This window comes from Branchiostoma floridae, chromosome 1 (genome assembly GCF_000003815.2).
Source record: "Branchiostoma floridae strain S238N-H82 chromosome 1, Bfl_VNyyK, whole genome shotgun sequence".
In the NCBI taxonomy this organism is placed as follows: Eukaryota; Metazoa; Chordata; class Leptocardii; order Amphioxiformes; family Branchiostomatidae; genus Branchiostoma; species Branchiostoma floridae.
In genome coordinates, this window is record NC_049979.1 from 11,982,893 (window position 1) to 11,998,482 (window position 15,590).

Sequence of the window (15,590 nt, forward strand, 5' to 3'; positions counted from 1 at the left end):
AATTGACTGAATGGATTAGTAGATGGGATTATCAGACTGTAAATCAATAAAAGACTGAATAAGTATGTGAATAGATGATGACACGATGACACAAAGAGTCAATAAAAAAGATGCCTAAACAAGTTGTTAAAGAGGAAATCATTGTTGAGGACAAAACAGTCTACTTTGGGGTCTGTCCTTGGTGCTGAAGTATATTCTAAACACAAAGCAGGTGCATTGTATGTTGTTTTGTATGTAAATCAGCATTCATAGAAAAGTTTTTTCTGATTGACAAATGTAACACTTGCAACTTGGCAGTTTTGATCTGAAGAAAATTTAAGTCGCTGTTTGACATCCAATTCTCAATTGGTTAGAGTTAGGCGGCAGGACAAGGTTGAAAGAAAGCATGGGATTGTGCTCACCTGGACAGGGTGCAGTGTCACATTCCATATTGCCATTCACACAAGTGCTGTAAAAATTGATCACATTTCCAGGTTATAAGTTAGTGATAAAACTGCCTTGACATAAAAAAATAGGCATGGCAATGCAACATCTTTAAAGAAATACTAGTAAGCTACTGAAACCTACAAATGTAACATTATATGATGATTAATTTTGTGTCACCATTTCCAAATGTAAGGAGATCTATGACATGTTATCTTAAGACTCTAAAGCTTTCAAATGCCATCAAACATTTACAAAGCAAACACTTTGACAACTGAAAGATTCGGGCCAAACTCTACACCAGATCCTTTCCCTGAAGGTGTAGTGGGTTCTTACTGTTTAATGATGCCTTATCTGAAGTACTCAGTAGTGCAACCAATTTCAGAGGAAAGAGGAATTGAAAGGTCTTGAAGCAAGTCTCCTTTTTCATCCAGTCATAGAGATTAAATTGTATTTGAATATTGCTTACCTGGATGTAAAACCTTCATAACGGTAGAGAAGAGAGGAGTTTTTCCTACCAGTTGTTACACTCATTGTAAGGCAGAACTGCCCCTGGTGGCACCTCCTGAGTCTGGTAGGTACATCTGCACTGAGGGGGATCCACACACTCTCCATCCTGGAGCACCTTCCCATCAGCACAATGGCACCCGGCCTGGAATGGGGAGGAAGATGCCTTGTGACACTTAGAGTTCATTGTTGTCATGGGGATGTTTTCTCCGACTGATTATGAAAAGATCAGACACTTTGTAGGATGTATGCCTGGACCTACGACCTTACATGATAGCTGGAGTTGTACATGTCCTGTGAAGTGACCTGTGACTTTACATGGATGGAGGTTCTTCTAACCTGTGATGTGACCTTACATGGTAACTGGAGATTTCCATAACCTTAGATGTGACCTGTGACCTTACCTGGCAGCTGGAGGTTCACCTGACCTGGAAGGATGTTCACCTACATGTAACACCTGACCTGTGATGTTACCTGTGACATTACATGAATGGGGGTTCACCTGACCTGTGAGTCAGTGTGACCTTACATGATAGCTGGAGTGCACCTGACCTGTGACTATACCTGGTAACTGAAGGTGTAACACATGTCTTCAAGCCTGACCTGTGACCTTACTTGGCAGCTGGAGGTGCAAATGACCTATGACCTGATGGAAGGTGTAGTCTTCAAGCCTGACCTGTGACCTTACCTGGCAGCTGGAGGTGCAAATGACCTATGACCTGATTGAAGGTGTAACACATGTCTTTAATCCTGACCTGTGACCTTACCTGGCAGCTGGAGATGCAAATGACCTATGACCTGACTGAAGGTGTAACACATGTCTTCAAGCCTGACCTGTGACCTTACCTGGCAGCTGGAGGTGCACATGACCTGTGAGCTCAACTCTGCACATGTCCGTGGGCAGGTGGTGCCACACTCGTCCTCCGTCAGGTAAACCATCCCGGCAGGACACTCCGCTGGAACATAGAAACATGGGCGCATATGTCACAATGTTAGACAGTTTGAAACATGTACAACTGTAACTTTGTTGTGAGGGGATACATGGAGGCTTGACTCTTTGAGCTGTGACTACTATCTCAAAATTGCAGACTTTTCCCATAACTTGCCTTGTAATTCACCCCTAAATGAGAAGGACCTGCTTTCTCATTAACTGGACTATCCCAGCAGGACAAGGAGCAAAATCCTGGTGCCTATTCAATATTTTGGCTGTTGCCCTTTAAAATTTTGTGTGTAGTGTTTGGAAGTGATTATTTACCATATCTCTACTATATCTTAATGAAAAGTCCATTTACTAGTCCTACACCATAGATACCCCCTTAATGCAATATGTGAACAAAAAACGAATATAGCCTACACCAGCGGACTTACAGCAAGGCTCTCCACACTCCATGGTCTGAGAGGCTGGGCCTGGACAGGGCTCACCACCGTAGGCCGAGGCAGGACTGTCGCACACTCGGTGTTGGATCCGACTTCCACCAGAACAGGTCTGACTACAGGAACTCCAGGGGGACCAGGCACCCCACTGTCCATCCACTGGAGCAACATACAGCGAGTAACTTAGAAGTTTTACAAATCAAATAAATCATGCAGCTGTTTGTTATTAATCATGCAAATGGTGTCCACATTTACATAACATATACCTGATGATATTAAACTTTTTATTATCTGGAAACATGTGTTACCTCAACATTTGTTTCACACACCTGGACACCTGTGTTACACACCTGGACACCTGTGTTACACATCTGCATATTGAGACACCTGTCTTACACACCTGCACACCTGTCTTACACACCTGCAGTGCACACCTGCATTACACACCTGCACACCTATGTTACACACCTGCACACCTGTGTTACACACCTGCACACCTGTGTTACACACCTGCACACCTGTGTTACACACCTGTACCCCTGTGTTACACACCTGAACACCTATATTACACACCTGCACACCTATATTACACACCTGGACACCTGTGTTACACACCTGCACACTTGTGTTACACACCTGGACACCTGTGAGTGTTACAGTCCTCCCTCTCTTCACCCATCCCACCGCAGGTTTCTCCCCCGTGCTGGGGCGGCGGGTTGGTGCAGTTGCGGAACCGTGACCTTGATCCCACTGTGCCAAGGTCATCCACACATTGCTTGGAACACACTGTCCATGGCGTCCAGACAGTCCATCCTCCATCAACTGCAGAATGAATATCCCCCCCACACAGTAACTGACTTATAACTCTATATGCATTGGCAAACCAATTTTATATGAAATAGGAGACATGAGACATCAGTGCAAGTGCAAGGCACATTTGCAAGATATATTGCCAAGTCAGTGCTAAAAGTAGTATAAATGTGTACCTGGACAGCCACCTGGTTCACAGAGTAATCTTCCACTGTCACAGGTGCTATGAAAGGAAAAGGAATAAAATTATCAGATTCTATAATATTTTTAGCCTATCTATGAGTATGATATTATGGCTTTATGCATTGACCCAACACTAGTTCACATTGTACCACAGCAATAGGTGTTACTGCTTAGAGATGCAGTCACAAACACAAAGAACTATCAATTCAATTAACAACTGCTATATTTGCATAGATTACACTACTATTTCACATTTGGGACCACATTGTAAACATCACAAGCAATCACTGTGTTTGTGACTGCATCTGTAAGCAGCAACACCTATCGCTGTGGAACAATGTGAACCAGTCAGAATTGCCCTGTGGAAGGTGACAGACAGTCACCAAAATGACAGTAGAAATAGAGCAGTGGTTGTGTAAAATGAAATATATTAATCAAATTCCTTGTACTAAGTTAGTAACTTACCAATTGGTGCAGTCCTTTACAACTGTGGTTCCAGACTCGATTTCCATGGAACCTCCTTTAATAATGAATAAAAATTCAAGTAGAAACTATCAACCATATTCATGATCATCCATATCAACCATTTTCACAATTGGAAATCCTTACAGTATACAAAAATGTACAGTAAGCTTCCTAAAAGGCTACTCAAGGTAAGACATCCTATTTAAGATAATTCATTAATTTGTTCAATTGTCAAGTCTTAATTAAGCGCATGCATATCAACTCATTAACAAGCATCTAAGAAACTTTCAGACTTTCAGACAGAAATCCATCACAATGTGTTTTGTTGGTCCTTGAATACTAGTTTGAGTAACTACAAGACTTCACAAACCTGAGATGAGGGGCAGCCTGCATCTGCAATTTGCTTCTGAGACACACTGGCCATCCTGTAGTGCCTGACCATCAGGGCAGTAGCATCCAGGCAGGCATTCATCCTGAATACACTGGACACCATCCTGAAGGTCTGTACAACTGTGAGGGCAAGGATCACACTCCTTGTACACTTTGTCCTCAGCACAGGTTTCTGGTGAGAGGAAGAAAAATGTGTTGGCTTTCAAGCAAGAAAAAAATTAAAGGATGATGGGTAGACTTTTTCCAAAGAAAAGGGGGACCAAATTTTCAGCATCAGCAACTACCTCATGTTTGAAAATGGAGCATTATACAGCTGTCATACAAGGACATTTAACACATGCAAAAGAATGAGAACTGTATCTGACGACATGTATGAACATACGAGAACTGATAAAGCACTAGTATGGCAGCTGTGTCATACTTCAGATCTTGTCAGGACCTGGTGGGGCACAGACTGTCTCGCAAATTTTCAGGGCAAACACACTGGGAGGATTTAGACGCCACATCTTCTAAACAGCTGTACTGAATTCATTCTTGGGTCTATCTTCTTGAATTCTCAACAGTTTTGCCTACACTGCTATGAATCAAATTTACATTGTGTGGCTTTCATCAAGTTGTTTAGAGCATGATATTCCTTGGGGCCATATCAGCGCCCAACAAACTGTGACACATTGCTGACATGTGTTAAGTGCTGGAGCAATTGGGTTGTATATCTGAAGAGGACTAAGCAGTCAGTCAAATTTTTAATTGGGAAAAATCCTTTCAAAACAAAGTCAATAATTAACTCAAAAACATGACTGGTAAGATGTAGAAATAACCAATCACCTTTCATTGTGTTCTAGTAGTAAATAAACATAGAAAAATCACAGAAACATAACATCTTGTCGAAGGTAATTACGAGACACAGTACATGTAACGTTACCTCCACAGCTGTCGGTGTTACAAGGCATAGTTTGTGTGTCATTCCCAGGACAGTCTAAAACAGACAGTCCATCAGGTATGCAGACACGGGTCCTGGTCCTCTCCCCGCCGTCACATGCTGAGGAACAGGCTGTCCAGTTGGACCAATCACTCCACTCCGCTGTGGGCAAAGATAAAAAAAAATACTTCCAAGTTCAAATTCTTAGATTCAACCTAATAACCTTATTCTATCCAAAATAAGTAGAGATGGACAACTGTTACTGAAGTGGCATTCAAGATGTCCTTGCCATAAAAAAGAGAGGAGAAATACAACTTGTCTGCAACTGTTTGGATATTAGGCAATAGATATTTTGTTCTCAACTGTATTCACCAAAATGTAGGTATGTGGTTGAGAAAAGTAGTTACCACATGTACATGTACAGTATGTATGATTGCTGGATGAAGCACACCTCAATTCTTCAACAGGGGTCCATAAATGTTTTTTTTTACTTTATCATTATTGAATATATTCCATAGTCAGTCTTATGCTGAAGATATACACGTCAACCAGTTTTAGCAAGACTTGAGTCTACCTGTGTTCAGCGTCAAACTGTGACGCCTAAAAAAAATGGGATGTGCCCTCTAGCATGAACCACAGGTAATTGTCAGATTTGTTATTACCAGGACAGGAGAAGACATTGCAGGGCTGCATCTGGTGAGAGTCTCCTGTACACTCCTGGCCTCCATGGGCTGCAACTGGGTTGTTTGCAGACCTGGATAAAAATAAAACGGTAAAGGTAGTCCCATAGCATTTATGAGGTTGTAGGATCAGTGGGTTACGTTGTTATCCACTGTGTCTAGGATACGATACTAGAAGGCGGAACCCAATCCTTTCATTTCACCTGTAACTTTTTTTTTTAAATTTACCTCCTTAACTGAAGTCAGGTATCCACTTTTATACCTTTCCCAAGGGCTCAACATAGGTGAAGTGTCAGAGGATTTGAACCCAGGACCCCTCCAGGTTCTGGGCCAAAAATCCCAACTCTATACCACCGAACACACCAGCCTAGACGCCACCCAAGAGCCACCCTAGACCTGGCTTAGGCAGGGCTAAATTCAGTATTTTAATTTATCAATACAGTAGAAGCCATTTAATTGGACTTCCCATTTCCCAGTACATTTTGTGCAATTATCCGGACGGTGCAACAAAGCAAAGTTATTTACTTGAACCGCATCACGACTTTTGGATTCCGTGTAATTCACAGAAGTGTGCAGTTTTCCGTTGTGCAATCAACTGGCTTCAACTGTAATGGCAACAGTTATAATACAAACCTTTCCAGCCTACAAGGTGTACCAGATACAGGTAAAATTGTTTCAAGAGGGCACTGGCACATTTGTCATGTCATAAATAAAATGATTATTATGTTTTAGTGACAAATTGAATGATCTTTGTATAATGATTTACATAATCATTTGAATTCAGTTTTCTTAATTTTCAACTGGAAGATTATCACAATTCATCTTCGCAATTTACTTATTTGTAGGCTAAAAAGTGGTGTCCACATTTGTTTTAGTTTGTTTAGGTACAAGTATAGGTACACCAGATGTTTAGGTTAAGACCTCTACCTACAACAATTACAGGAACAAGTACAGGTACAGGTACATAAGGTACCCAGCCCTACCTGAAGCGCTCCTGGTACCCAACCCCACAGGATTTGTCGCAGACTGTCCATGTGGTCCAGGCTGACCAGCCACAGTTCACTGGAGGAACAAAGATATTCATCAGCATTAAAGATCATTTTGTGTTGGCGGGCACAATTATCAAAATTTGTCAGCATTTCCCAAAGAAGGATAGAGACTCATTGAAAACTTAGCTGTGCTGCTGTTTTCCTTTGGTGGATAAAATTTTCAAAGTCACTCATCTAATAAATAAGAAATTTTTATGTTTTGAATCTCATTTGGAAATGTACTTCATGTTTTTGTGATTGTATTCCATTATGATAAGAACACATTGAACATAGACATTTACACTAAAATCAATCCTTCTGATGGTATTGAACATCAAACCCTCAAAGACCACAGTAATTTTTTAATTACTTGATTCCCGTCGCCAGAAATTGAATAATATCTTGATGACGTCACATTGACCAAAGCAGTCGATTCAGAGTCTGTCACCATGACTTGTGGATAATACTTTTGTGAGGTGAACCAAAGCAAATATTGCAAATATAGCAGCAATTGTATGTTATTACACTAAATTAGCACTCTTTGCTGCTCTGTACTTTTTCAGCGAGCCACAATGTCCGGTTCTGAACCGGCTGCGGTGTTTAATGTGACGTCATCAAAGTCAGCAATTAATGATTAAGTCAATTAACTGGTGATAGGAATTAAGAGCTATATGTATGAGTATGATGCTGGATGTTTTGTTGTTCAATTACATCATAAGGGTGTATATTTGGTGCTAATGTCAATGACACTACTACCAACAAAGTTAATACAAAAATGTTGTGTTTTTTTTGGTCTCATAAACACTTTAACAATACTATGTTATTCTGCCTTTTGGTGATGGGTTTTTCTGGCATATCCAATTTTGTTCAACGTAAGTAGATACCTGGACATTCCTGCTGGGTGCAAGACATAGTTCCATTGCTGCACTCACTGAAATGGGAAAAAATCAAACTGCTTTACCTCTGGTAATTTATGTTATCTGTACATACAACATTCAAATCAAAGTACTTTTTTCCACTTTAGTACTTCCATCTAATTTGTATATACCATTTCATAGCTGCTGTTATAATGCAAATTCTGAAGATGAAAGATAGTTTATTCTGCCATACCAAAAAGACATCATCTAATATTTAAATAGCCAAATAGGAAATTCAGTACACTTAGAGGAGACCATGAAGGGCAATTGACCATGGACATTATATTCAATATAATCTGTTCTTTTATACCATACGTAATGGTAACGTCCTTAGCCTTATAAACATGCCACAGATTGTTTGAGAAAAGATTTTACCAATGCCTAGCCAAAAGCAATTTCCAGACCAAGATTCTGCTGTTGTGTGAAAATAGAAAGTTAAGCACTATAATTGCATCATTCTATAATATTCCATAATATCATATGCAACGTTATATATAAATGTGTATGATTGTTACCATTGTTACATGTTTGCATTTGTTAGCATTGACCTGTACTTAGCCCAGTGGGGCAAAAATGTGCAAGAAAGGTCATTTATTATAATATTCTCTAATACAAGCCATGCGTGAATCAGTTGATGGGTAGAAAAAAGTCAAAGCTGTACCAGTGGTGGCAGTTCTCATCAGTGATGGCCTGTCCTGACTGGTACTCTACTCCTCCATGAAAGCAGCGACAGTCCTGGACGGGCACACACTCTCCTGCCTCCAGCACAGTCCCCGCTTCACAATAACACCCTGTGGAACAAAAGATGATTCATCAGCGGCACATAAGACATATCACATCATAACGTTATCCTCCGCAGTATCTATATTTGATATCAGTGTTTCCACCGGACTGTATTTTACGGTATGGCCCGGGGCTCCATAGTTCAATTACAACTCTCCGGTCTCAAGCAGAGTCCCTGCTTCACGTTAACACCCTATAGAACAAAAAATGATTCAACAGTGTCACATAAGACATATCACATCATACCCCAGCCGTATTTACGTTTGATATCACTGTTCCGACTGGTCTGTATTTTACGGTACGGCATGGGACTCGATAGTTTGATTCAAACTCGATTGTGTGCGCCGGTGTCTAAAATTCAAACAAATGTTCTCAAACCAAACTGGCAGACTTTGAACGGTAAGTTTTTGACACGATATGCAGGTTGGCATGATATAGATAAAATACAACGCAGGGTATTCCATATTGCCCTCGGTCCCTGCTCAAGCACTGGGGCCATCATGGCTAACTTCCTGTTTGAAAAACCAGGTCACTTTCCTATATGAAGGAATGGGATGAAGAGGAAAGTTACGAGAATTTTAAGGCTAACCTGGTTCACACACTGCCAGACAAGCTGCTTCAGGAGCAAGGCTTGCACAGGCATAGGGACAAGGGTCGAAGGTCAGACAGTCTGCCTCGCTGATGTACATCTTCCCCTCCGGACAGTTTGCTGAAAATAAAGGCCAATATCAGACAAGGATGGCTCAGGATATCAGCTTTCTATATGTCCAATACACATCACTACTTGACCAAACAGACACATACTATCACGTATTGCGTGGTGGTGGTCAGGGCTAGTTAAAACATACCTTGTGAAGTTACTCTAAGTTTTATAACCATTGTGTGGAACTACCAAAAAAATGAGGGGAGTTTGTCTAATATTCTGTGTATCTGTAAGACATCCATAATACAAAAGAAAATCACTTACTTTAAAAACCTGTTTGATTTTCTGTCTGATGTATGCTGAGGATGTCACTCATTGAAATTATTGTGTTTCATGTGGCTAAAGGGCAGATGTCACAGTTGCATTGCAGCGTACTGGGCTCAAAATGGGAATATGATTTATAGTGCCACCGAAAGTCCTTAAAAATTCTCCTTTTTCCTCAAAATTTGGCCCAATCTGGATGCTTTTTGGCTAGAAGGAAGAGGTACGGTCTAAGCTTTCCCGCTTTTGTCTAAATTTGTTCAGTTCAACAGTTAAGTTGACGTCAGGTCAGATTTGAGTACAAGTTTTTGGGTGCTGCGGGTAGACTAAGGAGTCTCATAACTGAGGCCAAAGATCGGGTTTTTCATAGAGTGAGCATTCCTTGGAGTGTGAGCTGGTTGACACCGTTTTCTTTGAATTTCTATAAAGATGACCCCTACGACTTTCTTGTGGGGAAGAACTTTTAGGATTGAAATTGGGATTAGCCTTGTTTTACTGTATTTCAAGAAGATGCTTTTCTATGGACTGGTCTACAGTGGTATCTGCCCTCAAGTACAGTGTCACATACATTTGTAGATTTAAGGTTACTAGAAGGTACAGAACAATAAGGTGAATCCTACGCAATGTATTTGTTTGTACAACATTTTGTTAACATTGTTGAAAGAGGACTAAATGTATGTGTGGAAGTATATCATTAGGCATAAAAAGTTAGGAAGAAAGTCAGAGAGCTTACTGAGTTCACAGGGCACAGTGTTACAGCTGTTCATCTCCATCCAGTCGCCATAGCAATCCTGGCCGCCATCTTTGGGTGTGGGGTTAGTACACGTCCGCCATCTTGTTTGGACACCACCATCGCAGGAGACATCGCACTCCGTCCAGCTTGACCAATCTGCCCAGCCACCATCAACTATGGACAAAACAGTTATATAGTGACTGACTATATGTAAACAAGTCCTGTTTTTAATGGTTAAAGATAAACTAGGTAATAAGATATGCCAAATAGTACTGATACTCAAGCAACTTGAGTAACTGCTATTTAAAGTCCTGTTTGCCTAACACTCGTTCTCATTGAAATGTCAAAAATGGCATTTTTTTGGTCGAAAAATAAATCGGCTTTATTTTCAGTGAAAACTACCTGGTTGTTTAGGAAAATTCCTCTTTTAACCATAGCCAAAAAATGGCAACTTATTATTTTCGGTCCCATTGGTAATACATTACAGGGCAGGTAACAAACGTTACCGGTAACGTTTGTTACAACAGTAGACTTTATCCTGTTTTCTTCGAAAGGACTTACCTTATTGACTACATCATTTAGCTATAAGTGGACGTCAATAGGGACATTTAAAAAGTGGGCAGCTTTTTTACACCAGGTCACATAGAAAGGTTAGACAGCATCGAACAATGGTAACGTTTGTTACAGTCATTTCTGTACAACGTTTTGTTAAGCAAGGTGGGATACAAACTAGAAAGGCCGACATTTGCTTGGGTGCAAATACAGCATATTTCAGCCATACCCATTCCCACGCAACATTGGACTGTTCCAAGTCACTCCAGTGCGCAAAAATTAACTGTAAGTTATCCCCAAAAGAGAACTAATATTGTGAATTGATTCCAGGTCAAAACAGAGCTTGCCCAATATGCCCCGGGCCCATATGGAAGAATATAATATTCCACAGGAGCGCCTATGCATAACTGATTGGTTTTTAGAATTGCGGCAGCTCCTGTTTTTCCGAGAGTGAAAAAAAGCGCATCTTCCATTCAGAATATTTTCATCATGAAATTACATGACGCCATTCAACAATTTCCACTTCGATAACAAGGTCTAAGTACCGCCATAATCTCCTTGTGATGTAGGTACATTTATTATTGCAGTGAACTTTTTTTAATCAAGTAGGGCATACGTTTTAATAATTGTCAAGCAGGTGCAGGTACTGTGTAGTAGGATTGTTTTTCTTTTTCAAGCTAAAAACTTCAATCTTCTTCTTGTTTTGTATGAGCCATTACATAAACGGAGACGTCTCGAATTTTTCCAAGAATTTTACCACCCTGTCGCTTCATTTCTTTTCTGAAAAATCTCAGGACCAACAAGTTAACTTGATTTGGCTTTATCTATATGTTTCATTTTCCTTCGAATTCTTTGTTAAGTATATGCCCCAGCATACCACTGTTAAATTGTTTTACTTTGTATGCAATCAGCCATCGGACGTAATCTTGTCTGAGTGTTATAATTTCCTGCTCGTAGCGTGCGAGACCTGGAGGATAGGAGTTTCTACCTTGTTCGGGGGTTTCTTTTCGGAGGTCAGTGGTGATACTCTGGTACTAAGAGTCTTTTATTGGGCTCAAACTCTGACAGTTTAAAGTTACTTACAATTTGAATGTACAAAGTTTACGTCAAAAAAGAACAACAACACTAGAAGTACCTACATTTGTTCGGGAAAAAATACATGCATTCTCGCCACTGTCAAACTTACGTGTCAGAACTAAACGCAAACTGTCCAATTTTTCCACGTTTTCTGCCAAGTAACATTTTCTCGATTGTCTCAACTAACCCCCAAAGTCAAATCTGGCAAAAATGATTGATAGTGCCATGCGAAATGTTGGTAAATTCATCAACACAGACTTGTATTCTAACGTTCAATGCACGCGTACCGTCCGCTGCTGCTCAAATGACCCTGTCTGAACTCCAAATCCTCGCAAACTACAATTTCAAACCGGGCACAGGGTAACATATGGCCACTGTGTGGCCACTGTAAGGCTGTAATATGCATCTGTTTGTGTATATACTGGATTGCAAGGCCCCGCTTATGAATATTAACTAGCATTCGCCTTTCTCGTCACTGATTGGCTGGCGTCCATAAAGTAATTAACTCTCGCTCTCCCCAGACCGCTGGCACCTGGCACGTGTGGGCTCTGGGGTCACGGGAGTTCACGGGAGAAGGCCGAAAGAAAACCAATTTACCCTCAGAAAAGTGCAGAAATTAACAATTTGAGATTGGTTTATGCCAAAAATTTTACTTGGATCATTTTACCAACTATATAATGCCTATCTACACCAAATTTCAGGTCATTCCATTGTAATTCAAGGGTACAGGGGGCCAAAATATACCGTTTTGGTCAAAACGTGACCTTTAAACTTCAATAAAATCATTTTATAGGCAGATATGAAAAAAATGAGAAAAAAGCACCTTGGTATTGACCTACTCTACCCTTGTGCCAAATTTCAGGTCATTCGGTCCCGGAACGACGGAGATGAATCAATTTGAAGATTTGACAGGAGAAAGAAACATTACGAATACAATATATTTCACCATACCATATATGGTATGGCTGAAATATAATGACAGTCAACAACCCTTTCTTATTTCTTTAGAAAGCCAGAAAAACTGTACAGCGTCACAAAAATGGTCATTTCTTGTCTTATACGTGGCTAACAAAAATGCCGCAACCGTCTAACTAGAGGTGGTAACGTTTGTTACAGAATTTGGCGACAGGCATAAATCACGTTACATAGACTCGAAAATCAGTGAAGGGAGCGACCTGACGTGATCAGTCAGAGGGCCCGGCTACCTGGCTTCACCTGTCAAACATTCAGTCTGGGAACTGCATTACTACATTTTTGGCTACTGTTTGAACTCTCCGTGTCTTCTCAGGCGACAGCCGTTTTTGAGGGGTTGGAATCCTACTCGTGGCTGTAATTTCTTACAAGACATCAACCAATACGAATGTTGTGGTGCATCTTTTTTAAAACATTACAGGGGTTGTGGAAAAATTAAAAAAACAGTGATGTTGCCTGCGATTTGCTCTATATCAAGTCTTAAAGACAGGCGACAGCATTTTCGACATTTAAATGAGAACGAGCCCTAAGCAAGAAGGATTTACTGCCCTTTGTAAATGCTTTGCTGACATGAAAGAAACACATGGCTATATTTGTTTACATTTCACATTTTGATTTCATTCTACATATATATGGTTAAGACAGAGAATGATATTTTGTGTCTCCTTTTTTCCCTCAATATATATTCAAATGGTGGCAATGAAAACAAGCAGATCGCAAGTAACAAATATGAAGTGAGAAAAAGTTTTAATATGCTTCATTTATGCATAGGTCTGATTTGGGAACAGTCTATCATTACATAGGGAGGTACATGTAACTCTAACTTAAAGAATCATACATTTTAAAAGTCAACTTAAGAAGGCAACTACTTACGTGGACATGGTTGGACATAACAAGTCTCACTGTCAGTGAGTGTGTTCTCATTGCATACTATTCCACCAGACCCTGCCTCTTGAATGACAGCTCTGTCTCTCTGTTTAGTTCCCAGCCCACAAGACAATGAACATGCACTCCAGAGTCCCCAGCTCCCATAGACACAGTCAACTAGCAAAGAAAGAATCAATCAAGGATGAGATGTTGGTAACAGTTTTATCACTTCTAGTGTAAACAAAAGAAAGAAATGAACATAACGAGTTAGACAACAAACGTTTCAATAAGCTGAAGAAAGGACAAACAAAACCTTTCTTCCATATTTGACTTAGGCCACACCAATTTAATTTCTTGGTTCACGGATTTTTTCATAAAAAATATGGAGCAAGAGGGCGAAATAAAAATAAAAATTGTAAAATGGTTGGGGTAAAGGTAACGACTAATCCAAAACATAAAGAAAAAAAGTTTTCAGCTTGAAGAAAGTACAAAAACACTATTATTGTACAGTAACAGCACCTGTACCCACACTTTAAGGAGCTTATAATATAAAGGCCAATTTGCTACCCCAGAAAGTTGGTGAATGGTTTCAGTGATGGTGAAAATTTGCTGAGTGGTAATTTTTATTTTTATTTTTTTTTCCAAAAAATAGGAGCGAGCGAATCCTTGAACCAAGAAATTAAATTGGTGTGGCCTTAACATCTAAAGTAAAAACCTTAGCATACAAAATTTTCAAAGAAAGGAACATACCACATTCAGTCTCATCAGAACCATCACTACAGTCACTAAAGCCATCACATCTCAGTGAAACACCAACACAGTCTCCGTTGGAACAGGTGAACTGAAATTCAGAGTTACATTGTCCTGAAATAGAAGTGTACGAAACAACAGTAACAGTAATTGGAACTGTTGCAGTAAACATAGGAGTGCTGAATGGTGTGACTCCTGGACCTGCTGCACTTGTTGTTCCTTGAACAGCTGTTGTGGAGACTCCAGGGCCACTGGTGCCAAGACCTGGTGATGACGTAGTGCTTGGTGTCAATCCTGGACCTGCTGTACTCACACCTGGAACTGCACTTGTTGATCGTAGAACAGCTGTTGTGGAGACTCCAGGGCCACTGGTGCCAAGACCTGGTGATGACGTAGTGCTTGGTGTCAATCCTGGACCTGCTGTACTCACACCTGGAACTGCACTTGTTGATCCTAGAACAGCTGTTGTGGAGACTCCAGGGCCACTGGTGCCAAGACCTGGTGATGACGTAGTGCTTGGTGTCAATCCTGGACCTGCTGTACTCACACCTGGAACTGCACTTGTTGATCCTAGAACAGCTGTTGTGGAGATCCCAGGGCCACTGGTGCCAAGACCTGGTGATGACGTAGTGCTTGGTGTCAATCCTGGACCTGCTGTACTCACAGCTAAGAATTGACCCATCCTTTATGATTCAATTGGAGGGTTTTGTCATTTAGTGTAATAAGTAGCTTCAAATTTTTACATAAAGAAAATTTGTACATGGAGAATTATTTGCTCTGAATCATCATTTTTAAGGCTTTGTTCACAAGGCATTTGTATTTTTCTGTCTCCTGGAATGCCTGTTGTTGAATGATATTGAAATGCTTTTCACCTTCACAATAGCAGCATCTGTCCTCTGGAGATATGAGAACAGCATCCTATTTAATGTATAGAAAACATAAGGTCAGTACTATCCTTATATAGTTATCATATTCATAATAGTGAAAGTGCTTATTTCTCCCTAATTTGGTAATTGTTAGCTACCCAAAAGCCTGAATACTTAGCAACCCAACAGCCAAAAAAATGCCAAACAGGAAAGGTTGAATCTTGCAAATTGCTGAGCATGGTGGTGTGAAGATGATTCTATTTGAATCTTTAATGGTATGTATCTATAATCAAAATGCCATGATCATATGACATGACAAGCACCATGATA

General features: G+C 40.4%; 1 protein-coding gene across 1 annotated transcript in view; it reads right to left on the reverse strand.

Annotated features, from left to right (window-relative positions):
- LOC118426846 (SCO-spondin-like) overlaps positions 1–15,590 on the reverse strand; it is a 44,507-nt gene that overhangs the window by 19,747 nt on the left and 9,170 nt on the right. The window contains exons 2-18 of the mRNA XM_035836401.1: positions 14,395–14,724; positions 13,651–13,821; positions 10,177–10,350; positions 9,069–9,188; positions 8,358–8,487; positions 7,664–7,710; positions 6,735–6,813; positions 5,734–5,825; positions 5,075–5,233; positions 4,133–4,324; positions 3,763–3,817; positions 3,291–3,337; positions 2,941–3,126; positions 2,299–2,463; positions 1,777–1,886; positions 942–1,075; positions 402–448 (exon numbers count right to left, since the gene is read on the reverse strand). Coding sequence (XP_035692294.1) covers positions 402–448; positions 942–1,075; positions 1,777–1,886; positions 2,299–2,463; positions 2,941–3,126; positions 3,291–3,337; positions 3,763–3,817; positions 4,133–4,324; positions 5,075–5,233; positions 5,734–5,825; positions 6,735–6,813; positions 7,664–7,710; positions 8,358–8,487; positions 9,069–9,188; positions 10,177–10,350; positions 13,651–13,821; positions 14,395–14,724 — 2,238 coding nt within the window. The remainder of the gene's footprint in view (positions 1–401; positions 449–941; positions 1,076–1,776; positions 1,887–2,298; positions 2,464–2,940; positions 3,127–3,290; positions 3,338–3,762; positions 3,818–4,132; positions 4,325–5,074; positions 5,234–5,733; positions 5,826–6,734; positions 6,814–7,663; positions 7,711–8,357; positions 8,488–9,068; positions 9,189–10,176; positions 10,351–13,650; positions 13,822–14,394; positions 14,725–15,590) is intronic.